This window comes from Lathamus discolor, chromosome 5 (assembly GCF_037157495.1).
Source record: "Lathamus discolor isolate bLatDis1 chromosome 5, bLatDis1.hap1, whole genome shotgun sequence".
NCBI lineage: Eukaryota > Metazoa > Chordata > Aves > Psittaciformes > Psittacidae > Lathamus > Lathamus discolor.
Window position 1 is genome coordinate 1,472,338 of NC_088888.1, and position 20,605 is coordinate 1,492,942.

Below are 20,605 nucleotides of genomic sequence, written 5' to 3' on the forward strand. Positions count from 1 at the left end.
TGCTTAACTTTTGGGTGTCATCCATAGTGTACCCATTAGTCAGCAGAATGCAAAAGGAATGCTTTGCCAGCAAAAATCAGAGCGGATTATTTAAGTGAGCATGGGCTTGGACTGCTGCAGTCAGATTGAAAGCTGTGTCCTCAAGGAGGGGCTTCTGAACGGTTCTACAATCACATTAAATATCTGAGGAACTGCACTCAAATCAGTGGTTAGTATCAGGGAGGGAAAGCAAAATGCTGGAAAGGAGATTTAACAATTGCATTTTACAAGTTTGGGGTTTTTTTACTCTTCCAAGCTATAACAATTTTACTTCCCCTCCTTTGGGATTAGATTTGAGTGATGTCAGCTGTCAGATGGAAAAGCTGACCAAAGTCAGCGGCACTTTAGGAGTGGGCTCTCCCCAGTTTCAATAAAGATGTTGGCCTCTGCTTTATATGGATCTTTTTTCTTAGGATTTATTGGTGAAATACCATTTTATTCAGCAGAAAACATTTAGAGTGTTAATATGAATCCCTGTTATTTATGTGTTCTAAGATTGTTACTCTTCTGAGAGGAATATCTCTGAGAATAGCCAGTATGGTTTTCATCTCGCACCTGTGCAAGACGCTGCATTTTGGGCCATGCCCTGGGGTTAAGCTGTGAGCAAGCACACTGCCAAAATTTCCTTTGGAAATCGGGCAGCCAAAGCACCTTAAGGACTCCTTTGCCCTGTGGTTTAAAACCTCAAGCATTCTGCCAAGTGGAGTTACAGTCTTGTATGCATCAGCTGCAACGGGAGGGATCTTATAGAGGGTGTTTTGGGGGACACAGATAATCTTGATGGTACATGAGATGTGTGTGGAGCAGTCAGGATAAGCTGCAAAGGTAACCATTGGTTATACCTGTGCGGGAAGAACAAGTGGAGCATGGTTGGCTGGAGTCATTTACAGAGATAACATTTATCCCAATGTCTGCGTTGGTATGTTCTGATTTTTAGCTCAGCACAAGTCAGTATTTGTTTTTCACAGCAATCAAAGAATTTTGAAAGTGGAACTACAGATGCTTACTTACTCCTTCGTATCAGAATGATGGTACTGTTCTGTGTGTGCCGGAAGTCAGAACTGTGTGTGCTTGTGTCCTGTAGCTGTTGCAAAAGTAGGTATTTTATATCCCATCACCTCATGATGCTTGCTTTAGTGCTTTGAATATTGGCTGTTTGGAAGTAAATCAGTATTAACAGGTTTTAAAACCGTTTCAGAGCTTGGTTAAGGTATGATTTTGATGTTATTATGTTGTTTTAGGTGGCCTGGCTTTAGCTCAAGTGCTGTTTTTTTATGTGAAATACCTGGTCCTGTACGGTGTTCCTGCCCTCCTCCTTCAAATGGATGGGCTCAAACCTCCAGCTCTGCCTTGCTGTGTGAGCCTGATGCACAGTTTCACTAAAATGTGGAGGTAAGTCATTATTGCTTAATGACTTAGAGGGTAAGGACAAACATTCCTTTGAGCATTTTCATCCTCTTAATTATTAGAGCTGCTTAGCTTCACTAACATAGCAATTATGTTTTCCAGGTATCTATTAAATGGTTCATTTTTTCAGTCTTGGTCTAAACCCCATTTTTCAGCTAGATACCTTTCCAGAGAAGGAAAAGAAATGCTTGATTAATCACCCTATGAGGAAAGCTGTAGTTGTAACACTTCAATATGTAGAGTCATGAAGCAGAGAAGGTCCTCAACACATTAAAAGTACTATGAACAATAGTAATTGTTTCTCATGTAGGATGAACTTCAGGATCCCTTTTGGTTTTAAAGGGTTTCAGCACAGTATTTCTCAAAAAAAAAGTACCAGTTTTGAATCTTATGCTTGCTTTAAATCAGTGTTCGCTGCAGTTGTTTCCCTGAAAACTGTCCCCCAGGTGGATTCTGCTTGGCATTTAGCCTGTGTGTAGCAGTGGATTCAGTTGACTTCTCCCCTCCCTTGTTTTCCTCTGCACTGTCTCTAATTCTTTCAGTCTGTGGGATGCAGTGCCTCAGACTTCTAGAAACATTGCCTAAAATGATTTAGACTCATCAGCTTTTTAGTGCGGAGGCCTCTCTTGTGCTGTGTTGGATGCAGAGCCTCGCACAGTGGTGCTTACCCTGCTTGGTTTCTGACTGCTTTGCAATATGAATAAAGCTTTTTCATTTTAGTCATAAAACCAGCAGGCCTGCTATTATCAGAGCTTTATTGGATGCGATTTTAATTTTGCTTTCAGCTTGAAGCTGGTTGTAACAAGAAGGCTTTATTGTTACTGTAGTTGGCAACTGTGGATATGCGGTGTTCAAATGCAGCAGGAGCAGAGTGAGGAAACCAGATGAACTGTTAACAATTATTTGAGCTACTAACAAATGTGTTGGTCTAAATTCTCTTTCAGAGTTTGAACTGAACTTATGACCTACAGAGTTAATACAGAAATCTTTGGTTTTTACCAGGCTGTCTCCCGAGAGCAGCATCTCTTGACCTGCTGGCCCTTGCAAGCAGAGCTGTAAACAGTGGTTTTTTCCTCCTCTCTGAGGAATCTGGGGCTTGCTCTGGAGGTGCTGAATGAAACTGCACTTCAGCACAAATACTAATGACACTGTTGTGTCAGGTAGTTGTAACACCAGCAAAAAGTGCTCGGTGCCTGCAAAGATGGGTGGTGAATCACAGTAAAAACATTGGGTTTTCTTTAAAAAATGATCATAACACTAAAGAAAATTAAAACTAGGATCTAAGGAGGGAGTTCAGTTAGATTTTTATTTTTTTTTTCCAGAAGGAAAAAATTTCAGCTGCAGATATTTACTGTTTGCCCAAGTATTCCATTCGGATATGTATCTGGAATCCTTGTAGCCCTTTCAGACACTGGAAGCTGCTCTGAGGTCTCCACGCAGCTTCTCTTCTCTAGGCTGACCAGCCCCAATGTTCTCAACCTGTCTCCATGTGGGAGGTGCTGCAGCCCCTGAGCATCCTTGTGGCCTCCTCTGGACTTGCTCCAACAGCTCCATGTCCTTCTTATGCTGAGGACACCAGAACTGGATTTGTTTATTTTGAAGGTTAAACAAATCAGTTCATGTACCGCTGACTTTGATTTCTTGCTCTCGAAGCTGTGTGGATACTAGAATTTCCTATGGCTGATAGTGAATTAGGGGTCACTGTCTGTTATCTAAGTAATCTTAGGTAGCTTGCCCTCTGAATCCCTGAATTACCATGCCCTTATGCCTTTACAGTTAAACTCTTCGATCACTGCTACCCAAGGGCTTTGCAGTCTTTTTATGTGTTTTGATATGTGATATAGGAATGTCAGTGTTAAAAGTGGGAATAGCCTTTGTTTCTAACCCATGTGATTGTCTGAACAGAACAGCAAGTGTGAAAATGATGGGTTTAGTGTAAAAGCAAGCAAAAGTGATGAAAGTCAGTAGTTAGTGTTGTGACACTAAATGAACTCTGTTTGTTTCCTTAAAGTGCAAAGTAATTATTTTTGTAGTTTGTGAATATGTGGACTTTTAAGTGAATGATCCCAACTTTATCAGACTGAGCCAGATTTATATGTTAGTAACCCAGGGCCTAGTTTTAAGCTGGTAGGCTGAGGAGATTTGCATCAGACTTTGTTTTCAGGTAGCCTGGTAAAGCTTATTAAAGGCTCCTTGGGTCAGGTTGGGAATTCCACCCCAGGAGAGTGTTGCAATGAGCCATGACATGGAGTGCACCACTGTTACCTACTGGCTTGTGTTGGGGAGGCTGCTCGGACAAGAGTGCTTGTGCGTGCTTGGCTTGCTGCTACCCTTCCTGCTTGTGTCTGCTTTAGGGTACTGTTAGGTCACTATCAGAAATGGGGTATTGTGCTAGCTAGGCTTTTGGAAGACCCAGTGTTGTGGGTTTTTTGTGTGGTAAATGCAGATTTTCACGGAGAGAAGGTAGCCTGAAGAGACAGACAACATGAATGTCATAATGTAAGGAGGGCAAATGCACTACTAAGGAGTCTTCCACCACCACCTGGTGCCCTTTGAGTATAACAACAAAGCTTTTGATCTGATACGTCCAGACCAGTGTCTATACTATAGACGCTGTCTATAACCAGTACATGCTGACATCATTCACTATGTGATATGGCAGATGGAAGACCTTTCATTCTGGAAGGTAAGAAAAGTACCATGGTGTGTCTAAAGTATCTCTAGAGCTGAAAAGCAAAGCAGGTAATGGGAAAAAACCAAACGCGTGCTCTGCCTCTCTGGTGGTGGTACTAAACAGCAAAGCTGATTGTGTCCATTCAAATTTAAAAATAACAGGCTTTAATTAAACAGGAGTTATCAGCTTTATAGTGGATTCTGCCTAATTTGCATTTTATTTAATCAAGACAGTCTCCTGAGTTTCAAAATCATCAATCTTACTTACTGTCTCAAGACAAAGAGAGGAATTGAATGTATTACTGTGATTTCTTTTACCAGGATATCATTATCTTGCTAAATCTCCAGCTGCATATCTAGTAAATGCATGATAAGTTTATTACTATTCAAAAGCTTGATTATAGCTGTGAAAAGGAGTTTCTGAGCTCCTGGTTTCCAGAGAGGGCAGCAGTTCCGTGACACACCACCTTAGAGGTTTTAATGTCTGCTTTATCTGAATTCGTGAGGAATTAAAACTTGGGTGTTGTTACTGAGGCTAAAAGCAAGGTAATGCAATCATGTGAGAACAACCAGTGGTGTTGGGGGCTTGTAAGTGCTTCTAAAGAATTAGTCAAGGCTGATGTCTGGCGTACAACTTATCGGGTGTGTGTGCAGGGAGCTCGAGCTGTGTAGTGCAGCTGGAAAAAGTTCTGCTCCTGCTGACACTTGTGAGTTATTTCAATATGGAAAAATATCCTGGTGTTAAGAGTAAAGGTGTGGGAAGTACTGAAACAATTGCTAGCAGCTAACTAAATCCTGTATCAGTTAGGACATAGTGCTAAATGACTTTGGCAATGCATTCCACAAAGAAACTTGTCAGTTCACGCAGTAGGACAACATTTAGCACAGTTGCTGTTCATGGTGGTGGGGGGGGGAATCATGCTTCCATTTTTAGGTGTCTGTACAGTGTTGCTCTCCTGCAGAGATGTTGGACACACTGGTTGGATGTGTTTTGATATGCTATGGGAGCAGCATGGTGTAAGAAACTGGTTATCTCTGGTCATAGACTGATAGGGAATGTGCAGGAGCACAGCTCCTTCTTGCCCTTCCACCTTAACATTCGTACATTCCCAAGTATCTTATAGAATCCCAGACTGGTTTGGGTTGGAAGGGACCTTAAAGCTCACCCAGTTCCAACCCCTGCCACGGGCAGGGACCCCTTCCACTGGAGCAGCTTGCTCCAAGCCCCTGTGTCCAACCTGGCCCTGAGCACTGCCAGGGATGGGGCAGCCACAGCTTCTCTGGGCACCCTGTGCCAGCGCCTCAGCACCCTCACAGGGAAGAGCTTCTGCCTTAGATCTAACCTGAACTTGCCCTGTTTCAGTTTGAACCCGTCACCCCTTGTCCTGTCGCTGCAGTCCCTGATGAAGAGTCCCCTCTCCAGCATCCTTGCAGCCCCCTTCAGACACTGGAAGCTGCTCTGAGGTCTCCACGCAGCTTCTCTGCTCCAGGCTGAACAGCCCCAATGTTCTCAGCCTGGCTCCACAGGGGAGGTGCTGCAGCCCCTGAGCATCCTCATGGGCATTCCTGATGGATTATCGCAGAATAATTTGGAGGCAAGTGTGCTGGGGACAAATTGGGCTAAACCTTTGTGTGTTTCATATAGGTTAGCCTCAGCAGGGGCAGAGGTCCTTCAGGAAGGCAGTAAGAAGTAGTAGTTGAAAAGTAGATTTCGCAGGGATCGGAGTTTCATCCAGAATAAAGGAAATGGAGTTGCAGAAGTGCTGCCGGATAGAAAGGAAATAGTACAATGATGGAGAAGATCTGGCTGTTTCCAACTCCCCTGCTGTAAGTTCTACATTCCCCCTCCGATTTAGCACCCCAGTTCTTGACCAGACAGGAATCTGACATCAGTCAACGATCCCATTTTCTTACCTGTTAAAGGGGGGGCTGGGGGGCTGTATGTTGCGCGTACAGACACACTTTAAATGAGTGCAGTGTAAGTTTATTCATGTTATTGAGTTCGTTAAGTTCTGGTGGTGTAAAAAACCTGGTGTGGGCTATGGTCTGACAGCAACTGCAGCTTGAGGTGGGGGAGAGAGGGGCGGCCATGAGGGGTGAGGGGGCAGGAGGGGGACGGCCATGAGGGGAGAGGAGAGGTGGCCGTGAGGGGAGAGAGGTGCAGTCATGAGGGAAGAGGAGGGCTGACCGTGAGATGGGAGTGGAGATGATGAGGGGAGATGAGGGGTGGCCGGGAGGTGTGAGGGGAGAGCAGGGGTGAGCAGTGGCCATGAGGGGAGATGAGGAGTGAGGGGCAGTTGTGAGGGGAGATGGAGAAGTGAGAGCAGGAGCAGGTATGGGGGGTGAGTGGTGGCCATGAGGGGAGCCCTTGAGGGGAGATGAGGAGCGGCCATGAGGTGTAAGGGGAGAGCAGGGGCAGGTATAGGGGTGAGTAGTGGCCATGAGGGGAGCCCTTGAGGGGAGATGAGGAGAGGCCATGAGGAGTGAGGGGCAGTTGTGAGGGGAGATGGAGAAGTGAGAGCAGGAGCAGGTATGGGGTGTGAGCGGTGGCCATGAGGGGAGCCCTTGAGGGGAGATGAAGGGTGGCCATGAGGAATGAGGGGCAGTTGTGCGGGGAGAGCAGGGGCAGCTGTGGGGTGTGAGCGGTGGCCATGAGGAGAGCTCTTGAGGGGATATGAGGAGAGGCCATGAGGAGTGAGGGGCAGTTGTGAGGGGAGAGCAGGGGCAGCTGTGGGGTGTGAGCGGTGGCCATGAGGAGAGCTCTTGAGGGGAGATGAGGAGAGGCCATGAGGAGTGAGGGGCAGTTGTGAGGGGAGATCGGGAAGTGAGAGCAGTGGCAGGTATGGGGTGTGAGCGGTGGCCATGAGGGAAGCCCTTGAGGGGAGATGAAGGGTGGCCATGAGGAAAGAGGAGACATTGTGAGGAGAGAGCAGGGGCAGCTGTGGGGTGTGAGCGGTGGCCATGAGGAGAGCTCTTGAGGGGAGATGAGGGGCGGCCATGAGGAGTGAGGGGCAGCAGCTGTAGAATGTGGGCCACTATGGGGGGAAGATGAGGGGTGGCTGTGAGTGGAGATGGAGAGGGGCAGCCATGAGGGGAGGTCTTGAGGGGAGATCAGCTCGCCCTCAGTGCCATGGGTCAGTGGTGGCCTTGGCAGTGCTGGGGTAATGGATGGCCTTCGTGATCATAAAGGTCTTTTCCAACCCAGTGGGTTCTGCGATTCGCTGATTCCTGGTTTACCTGCCTCGTTATTGCAAAAGTGCTGCTTCCATTCTCTGAGAAAAGTGGTCTCTATGCAAGGTCTCAGTGAATTGGTTCAAATTATGGATTCAGATTTTGCCTTGGGCTAATCGCATTCCTGACCCTAACCATGCCATAAAAATACAGTCTCATCTGCCTCTGTTCCTTCCTCATCCTCCTCCTTTTTGTCTACCTTCTCTGTTGTTCTTGAAACCTCCCCCCCTCTGGAAACAGTTCCTTGTGTCTGTCAGAAAGGACCATACAAGGCATTTTCCTTTCCTTCCAGGTTCTTCCTAGGAAAAGACAATCTGATCCTGATGTTATGTGTGAGTGTGAGCACAAGAGATCAGTGTGACCACACGGAGTAACGTTAGAATGAGGAATAGCAGCAAAACCTTACCATCAGTTATTTCTGCCTTAAACGCTCGGTGCTATTTGCATCTAATTGCCTATTCTTAGTTTGTGGTCAGGAGTGGAACAGATTTTTCAACAAGGAAAATGGATTTTCTGATCTGTAGGGGAAAAAAGTAATTATTTAAGTTCATTGACACCTGTGCTCCGTGTGGTCTCAGCCTAGTTTATCACGTATTTTGCTGCTTTGGGATTCTGATTTTTGCATTGGAATAAGTAATTTAGGGAGTTATTAAATACATCAAGATGAGTAAGCTGCTGAAAGGCTTTATGTTGTAAGAGATCATGAAGGAAATCCAGGATCAGAAATAGTGTTTGTGTCGGTGCTTGATTTGGGAATCTTGCCTCCTTAAGTTCCCAATAGCCCAAGTTAACATGGACTCTGTCCAGCTGTAACCATGCAACTGCCATGTCCAGGCAGGATGGCATCCCTGCCTCTGGGCTCAGGAGAAGGTGCCTTTCCAAGTTCAGGGGTTCTTCTCTTAAACTGCTGTAGAAGGCTCTTGCATTCTGTTTGAGTATCGTGGTGCTCTTTTGCTGTGGTGTATCTGCTTTAGTTGATGGATGATCTGAAATTCGGGAGAGCAGATTTTCTCTCTAAATTTCTCCTTCCTGTGAGTTTAGTTCCCTGATTATATGCTAGTAATAATAGCAAATTGCTGTCACGCAACCTGTCGTTTGGAGGTGATTGCAGGGGAAGAGTGAAGGATGCTAAATGATGGGTCATAAACTTCTTCCCATGGCAGGTATCCTCAGGAGTCAGTTTAGTTACAAGTCCTCGAGAAATTAGCACATAGAAAGGAGCAGGCAGTGAAAAGGAAATCAACATCTCCATGGCAGCGTGAAGAAGGGGTTGGGTGCAAAACCAGCCAGAGCCTGGTAGAAATTCGAATGGCACATCCAAATCTGTGGCTCAGACCTGCTGCTCACCTGGCTGTGGAAGGGGTTGTAACGGTAGCAACAGTTATAGGAGGACCTTCACTGTGGTCCTGTGCCTGGAGAGGTGATGCTGTCTGGGATCAGAGCAAAGATGCTGGGCCAAGCCTTCCTGTGCAATGAACAGAGAATCTCATTTTCAGGTGCTATAAATGGTCTAGCAGTCGGTTTCAACAGGATCAGGTATTTTGAGGTGATTTGTCTTGTATCTGTCCTATAGTTCTAGATACTGTGTTTTTGAAAGCCTTCTACTCCATGCCTCCGGTGGGACTTGCCCAGCAGCTGGAACTGAGAGACAAGGAAAGGAAGGAAAGACAGGCTTATGCATGTTTTCCTTTCCTCTGGAGACTAAGTGTTGCGTCTGGTGTATTTTCAGCCTTCATTTTCAAAGAAACAATTGTCCAGTGTGTTTCAAACAGTGTATCAGGTAAAACAAAAATGTCTTTTAATGGTCTAGCTTCTCACTGGTTTTAATCTTAGAAAATGTTAATGCTGCAACATTTCTATTTAAAAATCAAAAGCTCCAAAGGCACTTTCCCCCCACCCTGTATTTGTAGGTGATGTCTTAAATCCAAAAAAAAACCAACAAGCCCAGTTCTAAAATGGTAGCTGAATGAAATAGAATTACATCCAGTGTTGAAATAGCCTCGTGTTCAAGAGTAAGGGGAAATAGTACTGAAATCTTAATAACAGAAGAAATCAGAATTGCTAGAGCATGCAGAAGTCCAAATACATCAATGCCCATGAGCCATGTTAAGCCTTCTCTTGCAAAGTTTAGCTTCCTGAAACTGTAAGATCTGACCTGTGTCCTGTCTGGACAAGAACACTGTATCAGGTCCCTAATCAGTAGTAAAAATTACATGCTTAAGAACAGTTTTGTCAAGTAAAACTTGTGTTTTTACATATATTTGTGGATTATGTACTTTGAAAAATTGAAAGGATATTAGTTTTTATTCTTGAGAAGCTTGTTAAGTGGTCTTTGAAGACCCTGGGTGAGAGTCTCAGAAAGGAAAGGTATCTTTATTTCCATCTCTTGGTATGTAAGGACAAGGGCTGAATTAAGACAGGTCTAGCTATATGTCCTTGCCATCTACAACCCCTGTTTAAATGTTACGCCTGCTTGCCAGTGTGAGAATACTTAAGCTCCTTGCCTAAAAGCTGGGCATTTAATTGTGGAATTAGTGCATGGCTTTTTTGAGTAGTGGAATACTTGTTTCCAAGTTGAAAAATAACACTTTCCCTGATTTCCTTGTTGTATTTTTTTCTTAACTATTGTGATGCTTAAAATTGAGCATTGATGTGTGACACATTATTTGTAGCTAACATGTCACCTGAATATATGACAGCCACTGTAGTTCTGGACTGGTTAGTCATTTTCTCATTGATAGAGACAAAAGATTTAACTGCTTTTGACATCAGCCAAATCAGTGTATGCTACAGTTCTTACCTACTGTACAGCTCAATTTGCTGGTCAGATTAAAGCTTTAAAAGGCTCCTTAAATCTCTTCAGTACACTCTTTGGAGTATAAAATGAGGCAATAATGAAGCACCCTAATCCTTCTTGGGTCTCAATTGCATAATCATTGGGAATTTATTTGTGTAGCGACTGCTTTGTTACCATAATTTGCAATTGCTGGGCTTTTTTAACACACAAGCTAAGCCCACCTACTGCTGATCACCCATGAAGCCCACTCTTCACAGCATTCGACATGAGCTCTGCATAGATAGAAACTGTAACTGCTGCTCCCATTTGGCAAACAGCACTCTGCCTGCTTACAACCACTGTAGAAAATGAGTAATGGCTGTTAATAAACTCCCTTGTTCTCTTTGCAGTAAGGATAGGGATCTTACAGTAATTGGGCAGTCATACTGCGCTGCAAGAATCTTACTCGAAGAAGACTGAAGGAGAACTTACCCTATGGGAGTTTGCCACTAATGGGCATCAGGTTTCATCAGCTCTCCATGAGCTACCACAGGCGTTTGAAGAATCAGGGAAGGTATACAATTAAAGTAATACTTCTGAAGGGTTCTAGGAGAGATTAACAGACTACAAATGAGATTTGCTCTGTCTTAAAAAGTGTCTGCTGAACTGTATCACCAAGATCCAGTGTGGTGGGTATGTGAGAAACAGAGTTAGTTTTGTCTTAAAGCCTCCTAAATAGGCAGACCTGTGTCTACTATTAACACTGGCAACGACTGATGCCTGCTTAAAGTTCTGCTTGTCTCTCTGGCTGAGAGATTGTGGGGTGGGGGGGGAGTGACTGCCTAGAATCATTAAAGCTCCCCTCAGGCTTTCTGATATAATATGAATTGTGTGTTTAAATTGAAATGAAACCACAAAAGATACTAGAGCATGGATCCAGTTTGTAGGCTGGAGGCCACTAGCAGTTTGTGAAGTCTTTTTATGTGGTCCACAGAAGAACTTTCTCCTTGCGGCTATCTTACTGCAGACTATTTTTGCCATGCAGGTCTCCAGCCTGAGCTCCCAGCTAATAACTGAAACTCCACAGATGAAGCTTTGGGACTTACTGATATTTTGTGCTTGGAGTTGAAGGTCTCTCTAACAAACTGTATACCAGAGTTGGACTGTATCCTTCATTATGCAGGCTGTCCACGGTCAGTCCAGGTATTTCTGCTTCCACTGAAATCAGGGTTTTTGGCTGGGTCAGGATTTCATTATGGATTTCCACCATTCTCATGAGTAAGGGAAGCCTTAGCTTCTCCCTGTGATGCTATGCAGCAGTTATTTAGCAAGTAAAAGGTTTAGGGTTTGCTCTGATCAACCTTGAAGTAATCCTGTACTTTACAAAAAGAGTGCTTTGTAAGTAAGGTCAGTGTTTATGCATCAGCTGTATGGGTGCTGAGGAGCTTTACAGCACAGGCTGAACGCATAGCAGCTTTGGTTGTTCTGCTAATGGAGGAAACCAAAAGGCACTTGGTACTTTTGAATCATTCCAGGAAAGACCAGAACAGAAATTCCACTATTTTTATCTAAGAGGGAAGTGCTAAAATTTTAGTATGTCCTTAAGTGTCAGAGAATATGATAGATCTCTTCATGTATATACAAGTTCTGCTTATTATTGCTGTAACAAGAAATTGCTTGTCAAAGAGGTGATATAAAAGTATTTGACAGTTTCATATTTTTCTTTCAAATAGCATAGATTTATCTTTTTTACTTGTAGCTGTATTTTTACCTTGAGATAATAGCAAGCTGCTACTACGAGTTTGCTGCTTCGCAGATGGTTCAAACGTAAAACCAAATCTTGTAAACAAAGGACAGTCCATTAAAACTTGAGGTCTAGGCTTAAGCAGGTTCTTAAGATCTTGATGTTAAAAAGCCCATTGAATTCATTTAACCATGATTTTTCTCATTGGGATGAGCCAGAGTTTGCATCACTGTATGTTGCATGGTAAGAATGGAGATGTTTTTGTTTTTGCCTAGAAAATGATGGGATTTGTTAGTGTTTATCTTGAAGGAATGCCAAAAGAGCTCCATATATGTGTATTTGTTCCTGATTCCAATACCATGTCAGTGGGCAGACTGTAAAATCTGGATGTGGGTGGAATTCACCAAGGTTCTTACATGAATTTGGAAGGCTGAAGTGAAAAATGAGAGTTCCAAGAACAGGCTTGTATGTGGCAAGAGTCCCCAGGAAATGTTGCAATGTAACTTTCAAGGCTTAGTGTCCAAAAGTGTGTTCCATAGCGTGGGTAATGGATAAATCCAAACAAGTTGCTGTGTTGGTGGACTGGATCTCCCTTTTCATCATGCATTCTCCCGTCTTCATTTTTATATCTAACAACACTAAACAGTCTGGGCTCTTCACATGAATGTTTTCAGTTTGCTTGCTGTATTTATTTCTACTGTAAAATATCTTCTGTGACAGTTTAATTGTTGCTTTTCTATTTTAAGTTGTGCATCTGCTTTCTAGATAGTGTAGCTACTGTGGTGGCAGTGATCCTGTTGAAGAAGGGTGCTGATAGTCACTGAAGAGACAGTGAAGGTGTAGGTTTCAAGCAGACTTGCAGAAAGCAGGATGTCTGAATCAATGGAAGCTATAAACTATCAACACTGTCTTCTAGAAATATGGATGGCTCTCCCAATTCTTTAATAATGAATATGATAATGAATCAATTGGTAGCAGTCGCTACTTGAAAAATGCTTACTGTACTTGGTAGGCATGGCCCTCTATGGGATTTGCTTTAGCAAGTTTTATGGTTCATTGAGACATTAAATAATAGCACTTAGAAAACCTGCATATAGACTTTGCTATCTGCTTTCCCTATAGTAATCTTACTCTTCAGACAAGACACTAAAACACGTTATAGATTTATGTTGCACACTTGTGATTACTTGTGATTTGGAAGCTTTCATCTTTGAGGGATTACCAGCCAGGGAGGCTGCCACAGGCAGGATAGGAAGAAAGATGAGCGGATATAGGAGGATCCAGAAAAGTAGCATAGAACCCTGAGGTGCTGGGGTGTCTGCCAGGGGAATTCTCTTGTTTACGCAGGCTTTTGGGCACCCCGCTGTGAGACAGTGCATGAAAGAGAGGGATAAGGAAGCAGTGAAGAGCACTGTGTCAGTGAAAGCAGGTGTCATTCAATAACCTCTCAGTCTCCAGTGCAGAATGTTCTGGTGCGGGAGAGACTCTCAGTCCAGCAGCTCACCAGCAAAATGCCAGATTAATTTGCAGAGACTGCTAATGAAAGTGCTGGTCTTGCAGGCACTGTTCTAAGGTTAAATAGGACGGGCTACTCTGAGGATGTGTGAATGAGTTAGGATTTCCAGTATCAAGTTTAGCCGCATTTGTAAAAGCGAGGCCCGAGAGCCATTGTTGGAACATTGCAGCAACTACAGTGCTTCTTTTAAGGGATGGTGGATCCCCACAGGGTAGAAAGTAGCGAAGCTGCAATAAATAACCCACTAGTTGGATTCCATCACCACAATAAATGGCAGATAGTCTAACTGATTTGAAGAGGTTTAAGTGCTATTAGTATATTGTTTGCTCCAGTGAAGTGTGAGGTAGTGCTGTTGCTTGAACTGGTTTTCCTGTAATGTGTAAATTACACCGTTCCTTTTTGCATTCAGAAGTCTTTATGTTCTAGCAGCAATACGACTGTTCTTAAGGTGTCTGGAATATTTCTGTCTACAATGCAGTGTGTTCTCTGGGCACACAATATCACATTCTCATGTCTCCATCTAGGTTACTGGTTTTGAACTCTTTACAAATGGCAATCTGTCTACCTAGATCTATGCCCCTGCAGGAATTGCCCCAGGTTAGAACCATGCCATGATCCGCTTTTCAGAATGGTCATGAACAGCCCCAATGTTCTCAGCCTGTCTTCAAACATGAGGTGCTCCAGTCCCTGATCATCATCCTCATGGCCTCCTCTGGACCATGGCTCCAGCAGCTCCGTGTCCTTCTTACGCTAGGGACGCCAGAACTGTACACAGTGCTCTTTTATGGAAAGCACAGCTTTGTGGAAAGCAGGACCATAAGCAATCCATCAGACAATGCATGCTTATAAAGAGTGTGGATCAGTGTGGGCATTTGGTTGGTGACACTCAGGAAACAAGAGTCTGTCACTGCATGTCAATCTGTAGCTCCAGTGGGAGGCACCCTGTCTGCTGCGCTCAGGGCATGTGGCCAGGAAAGTGTGAACCAGCTCCTAGGAGAAGGTCCTGACTAGTGTTTGGCCCTGATTTATATGTTTATTTGCCAGCCTTCACTAGGCAGCTAGAGTTGGAGAACCATGTGCTACACCACTCTTTAGCTAGCATGTGGTGGGCATAGGATTTCATAGTAAGGTCCAGCTATAAGGAAATTGGACAGATGGAAATCTCAGAGCAAGTCCAAAGTATCCATTACACAAGGGGGAAACAGATGATTGGGTACTCTGATACCCTGATTGCATGAACAGGAGCTTCCACCACTTTTGCTCATTTGGCTTTCAGATGTATATAACTGCCTTTTTGCATCCTGGGGACAAAAGGAGGGGCTTTGTACTCTGTTTTTCCTGGGAATCATCAGGATTACACATTCAATGCATGTGCAATTGCTACTGACTGTGGTTCATACCAGCATGTTTCAGCCCTTTCATATCTTTTCTGTAAAAGAGGACTTTCCCCCCCAGCTTTGGGCTGAATGCAGACTTGGAGGCAGGTTGTTGCATTATGCATTTAGCTTTCAAAGCAGAAACTGCGTGTCTGAAGTAATTTTGAATATGTACCTTGAGGAGACAGATGTATGCTTGCGGGCAAGGATTTCAAAGGTTGTATTTTGGCGAAAGTCCTTGTTGGTTTAGTCTGTGTATATTTTTGGACACCAATTTCTAGTTGATGTACTGGGAAAAGATAAATTTGATTAGGAAGGATTATATGTGTAATCTTTTGCTGAAATGTGTCAAACTAAAACCTCCGTGCTTACCAAAGGCATTAAAGCTGCGTGCGGAACTGTGATTCAAAACTGCCCTTCAGAGGAACAGAATTAAAGACATTTGTATAAAATAGCGATCAAATTGCCTGCAATGAGTAACATGATTATGAAATGGAGGTTAAGTGTATCTCCCCTTTATTGTTCCACTGACTAGTCAAGATTATGCCCTGTTTAAAGACTACCGTTACTACTTTGATAAACCGGATCTCCTTTCCCTTCTTATTTTAGATTGGAATTAAAACCTTTATTTCAGAAAATTGTGCTCATTGTAGGATTTCAAAATGCATTTGTGGAGCTTTAAGGCACTTTAGGGTGCCTTAAGCAAGGAACCCTAAAGTGCAAGGGCTATCAGGTGGATCCTGGATTTTGCAGAGGGGCACAGGGTTGAACAAGCTGTGTGAAGTTCATACCAAATATCAAGTAAATGTGGGTGTGCTTTATAGCAGTAGGTAATCATGTGCGTTTAGCAGGTGTAATTCTGAGGTAATTGTGGCGGGGGTCTTGTCATTGCCTGATAGGGAGATTCCTGTGATGTTGAAGGGTTCACTGAAGTTTTTAATATAGAATTGTAGAATAGTTAGGGTTGCAGTCTGATTACTTATTCTTTTATTTTCTTCTAATGAAGTTGCTTCTTCTAGCCCCAAGTTGCAGTGTGAACAGTGCTATACATACCCTCTTTACCCCGTGTTAACTTTTCTATCTGAGAATGGAGGGACTAGCTAAATCTACCACATCTGTTTCCATTGCTACTTCACTGTATTTTCACTTCCCCTGTAGCCTTGCATGCAGTCTGTATTTAAATATGAATAAGCAGAATGGTTGCAAGTGGCAGTGGTGGCTTTTTGTCAAAACCAGCCTCCCATAATCCTAGCTTTTCACTGTTTGTTGCCTTGCTCAGTGTCTCTGTTCATTATCCTATATGCTTAAAAGTGTATGTACCCAGTATCAGTAGCCTTAAGCAGCTGTGTCTCCCATTTACAGTTTGAAATTGTTCAGCCTTGTTCTTGCTTTTGGAACTGATCAATGATACTGTCCTGAGGTGTCTTTAAGATCTAAGTGCACACTGATGCTGCCATATGTTCTCCTAATTTTGTGGGTCATAGTGTAGTTCCATCTTTTACTGACAGCTTACGCTGTGGAGAATTTAGGATCAGTTGAAATGTATCAACACTAACTGGGGAATGATGGAGCCTATCTGTCTATGCTAAGTTATACCCAGTGAGGCTCTGATTTTTTTCCTTCTTATATTTAATAAGTTGGTTCTATGCATGATCATTTTTAATACTGATTGAATATTTATGGAAATATTTTAATACCTGAAGCCTATATGCAATAGACTTATAAATCTGTTTTTTTAATAGAAAATGCATTATGTTTTGGAAAGAGTGAAAACTGAGAGATGGCATGTATGTCCACAGCAAACTGTCTCATTTTCCCTCTCTGTCTGAACTCACTCTTCCTCAGCTTTGTCTGCCCCAGCCTCCTTCAGCTCTGATCACCTCAAGTTAGCAGGACCAGTTTCCATGCTTGATGTAAGCCAAGTCCTTTGGCTTTTGGTTCAGTGTCAGGAGTGGTGAAATTTTAATACTCTGCATCCTTGTCCACGAGAAGTTCAGCTGTTGTGTCCCTTCAGAGACAGTAGCAGATTGGGTCATTGCCATAAAGGATAGATGGGATAACTTGGAAAGGTGAGCTTGGCTGAAGATGTATAAGGTGTTTGTTCATCATGCAGCTGTTCCCTGAAACTGAAGTTTCTTCTTCTCCCCCATCCCAGAACAAACATCCTGAAGTGCTTGATCCTAGGGAGCAAAGATGTTCAGAGCTATAAATGCAGACTGTGGGCAGCTCTGGTACAGAAGACTGTATGTACAACACGGAATCATTGAATCCCAGACTGGTTTGGGTTGGAAGGGAGCTTAAAGCTCATCCAGCTCCAACCCCTGCCACAGGCAGGGACACCTTCCACTGGAGCAGCTTGCTCCAAGCCCCTGTGTCCAACCTGGCCTTGAGCACTGCCAGGGATGGGGCAGCCACAGCTTCTCTGGGCACCCTGTGCCAGCGCCTCAGCACCCTCACAGGGAAGAGCTTCTGCCTTAGATCTAACCTGAACTTGCCCTGGTCAAGTTTGAGTATTTTAGTGAAGAGGGAGGAGCAAATTAAAGTGTGTGTCCAGGCAGGGGGAATGTAGAAAGATAACTGAATGCACTTCATGCACTGTAATTGCACAGTAATATAACAATAATGTAAAATGGAAGTGATTTTAGGAAAGGAATGTGAATATACAGATTTAATTAATATTTTTTGCTGTTGCAAGGCAGCCTTTAAGCAAGCCAGTTACTCCTCTCCACCTTGGTGAACCAGAGGACTTCCCCTCCCTGTTAACTCCTACCACTTCTATAGTTCATTGCCTATCAGCCGTTACCAGGATGCCATTAACTGTCTGCTGACTTCTCTTGCTGCTTCAGGTAGAAGGCAGCACACTGCAAGCAATACTGTTAAAATAAAACCTTGTTGTACTCAAATGACCAGTTAGGCTTTTTTGGTTTTTTTTTGCATCAGGATACTCAAGAGCTTAGTATATGCCCAAATGTTTTCTGTGTGCAGAATGTAAGGCCATTTCAGAGCAGGTCCAGCACTGGAAATGAGCCATTTGCATTCACCGGCTATGCCATTATGCGCACAGTTAATCTGGGATGATATTGATAGTCCCATAAAACCAGCAGATACTTCAGCTCTTAAGTAAATGTCTCAAATCAGCACCTACCTTCCTCTGGTATCACGGATTTGCTGGTACATTGTTCATGACCTTGATTCTCCTGAGCTGGCTGAGCGATGGAGGGAGTAGGAAACGGAAAGAAACACTGATGCTATCTGCCCATGTACCTTGTTAGTGATGAGGTTTTCAGGCATGCTTCGTGTAATTTAGTGTGATCTACCTTGTACTTGCTGTTAAAAACTCCCAAAGTGATTTTCCTCACCAGATCTGAGCGGAACACATTTGCAAGGCCCAAGTATATTCTGTGTATCTGAAAGAGAAGTAATGGGGTTCCTTGGTTATTCTGTATCATGGAGAGAATTCACAGCAATCCCTTCCATTTTAGTGCAGTTCAGAGCAGAAATGGGCAAAGAAAGGATTCCACAGTAATTTTGCAGAGAGGGTCTACCTGCGTGTGGCAGAAATCAGAGTGTTTGGAAAGGACCTTAAAGCTCATCCAGTTCCAAACCCCTGCCACTGGCAGGGACCCCTTCCACTGGAGCAGCTTGCTCCAAGCCCCTGTGTCCAACCTGGCCTTGAGCACTGCCAGGGATGGGGCAGCCACAGCTTCTCTGGGCACCCTGTGCCAGCGCCTCAGCACCCTCACAGGGAAGAGCTTCTGCCTTAGATCTAACTTGAACTTGCCCTGTTCCAGTTTGAGCCCATCACCCCTTGTTCTGTCACTACAGTCCCTGATGGAGAGTCCAGCATCCTTGCCATTACAGAAAAGAAATTTTATATTTCAATTCTGCTTGTGTTTTTATCAATTCTGGTAATTTTATGTTTAGCATTGTTGATTGGTTTGAAATACTTTGTATGTACAGTAGTAATAGTTTTTTGTAATTAAAATATGGCGATTCTTTTCTTACAGAAGCTTTGATGTTGGGCTCCATCGCTTTCTGGTCAGGTAAGCCAGTACTTTTTTAGACTTGGAATTCCACATTAAAAAGCATTTCTATTGTTGTGAATACAGGTGGCCATGTTAAGCTCATGCTATTTGGTATTTTCCAGAGCAAGATCCTATTTTGTCTTCCATTTACGTATTAGTTTGAGAAACTTTGACTCTTTGGCTTGGCTGTCTATCCAGTGTCACTCTCTAAGGAACCTCTTCAGGTGTCCTCCAGGAGAACCTCGATTTAGGAATTTTCAGTGCCAGTGTTCCACTCGCTCCTGAGGAAATCTTGTTTATTCTTGTACTGAAGAAAACCATTCAAGTGTTTTCCACTGGTAACTCAAGCACTTTCTACTTTCCAACAAGGACTTAAATTGTGTAGAAAAATGTCACTATGGAGCATAGCATTCTCCTCCGTAGAAAACCTAATTGATTTGATACACTGTGTTCTGAAAATGAATAAGGAAGGTGGAATAATTGTTGCATGTTTTGTTTGCTGACATTTAGAGGAATGCAGTGATTAAAGCAGGACACTTCAACAAGAAGAGGGAGGTTAATGCATTTGAATGCTACACTGAGGAACTGGGTTTGCTGTTTGGAGTTCTTTTGTGTGAGCAAAGTCATGGCTGATCACTAAGAATGGGTTTGCATTAATTTTTAATAACATGTCTATCACTGTCTACTGATCTTTACAAAGAAGTGTGAAAGGTGAAGTTTGTCTTCGGGCCCTTAGAGAATTCACTCTATTGGTTGTTTCATCCCACTAAAATGTTGCAATATCCATCTGTGAAGAGCTTTCTTCGCCTTGGAAGAATGAACTCAGTATGTGTGCCAGAGCATGCTGTTTGGGGCCTGCTGTAAGCATCAGGTGATGGTAGGTTTTCCTTAATTTGCCCTTGCTACTGAACTCATTATTTCAGGCTACTTAAAAAGACTCTGTAAGCCTTCACACTCATTGAGTCCTTGTGGCCTTAATGCAGAAGGTCTGGTACTGATTCACAGACTCCAGAGCTCTAACAGGTTTGTTGCTCCTCTGAAGCATTTTCTAATGTTTCAGAACCCTTCTGCCAGAAAACATGCTTTCACTTGCTTCATACAAAGAATGGAATAAGATATTATTCTTTGTTGCTGCATTGTTTTACATTCTGTGGAGATACAGTATTGGAGCTGTATGCTTGTGCAATCCTTGGATCACAAATAGCCATTGAGTCTGAATGAGTTGACTCTTGACAAGCCAGCTGTGGGTTCTCTGCGGTGTGGTGTTCTAATCCTAGCTTTAAGGACTTCATTCTCAGTCTGTCACCCCTGTTAGCAACTTGGGGAGCCAACAGATACTTTCTCTGTAAGTGTGCTGCGAAGGAGGAAATACTGTTCCCTTCTGTTATAGCAGTATGAGTTTTGCTTGGGTTTCCGTAACTAAAAAAAACGTTGTTTTCCTTGTTTAGTAGATGACTTTTGGACTAGGAAACAGGGGAGTTGGTGTTATCTCTGCTGTTGGTCTGCCATGTGACCTTTCAAAAGTTACTGCCTTTGGTTTTGCCAGTTGAGGCAATCTCTGCTCCTGAGAACCTGCAGATCTTCTCCTGTGTTCATACGGTGTCTGTCATAAATCGACTTCTTTACAGCTTGGTTTTCTATGTGTGAAATGCAAACAGTGTGTGTGTGGGTAAGAAAACCCCAAACCCTAACAAAGCAGAGTTGCGGGAAGTGTTGAAAATGTACAAATTGAGATCTGAACTGTTCAAGGGATCCTATATTGTTTTAAATACAAGGACAGCGCCCTGCAGCAAAGGGGAGCCCAGTCTGATGCTTTCA

The 20,605-nt window shown here is 43.5% G+C and overlaps 1 protein-coding gene across 14 annotated transcripts in view; it reads left to right on the forward strand.

Annotated features, from left to right (window-relative positions):
* HHAT (hedgehog acyltransferase) overlaps window positions 1–20,605 on the forward strand; it is a 145,984-nt gene that overhangs the window by 14,475 nt on the left and 110,904 nt on the right. For 13 of the 14 annotated variants that reach the window (XM_065679332.1, XM_065679317.1, XM_065679321.1 and 10 more), the window contains exons 8-9: window positions 1,281–1,431; window positions 18,770–18,805. In XM_065679332.1, coding sequence (XP_065535404.1) covers window positions 1,281–1,431; window positions 18,770–18,805 — 187 coding nt within the window. The remainder of the gene's footprint in view (window positions 1–1,280; window positions 1,432–18,769; window positions 18,806–20,605) is intronic. The other variant, XM_065679323.1, reaches the window with a different exon arrangement.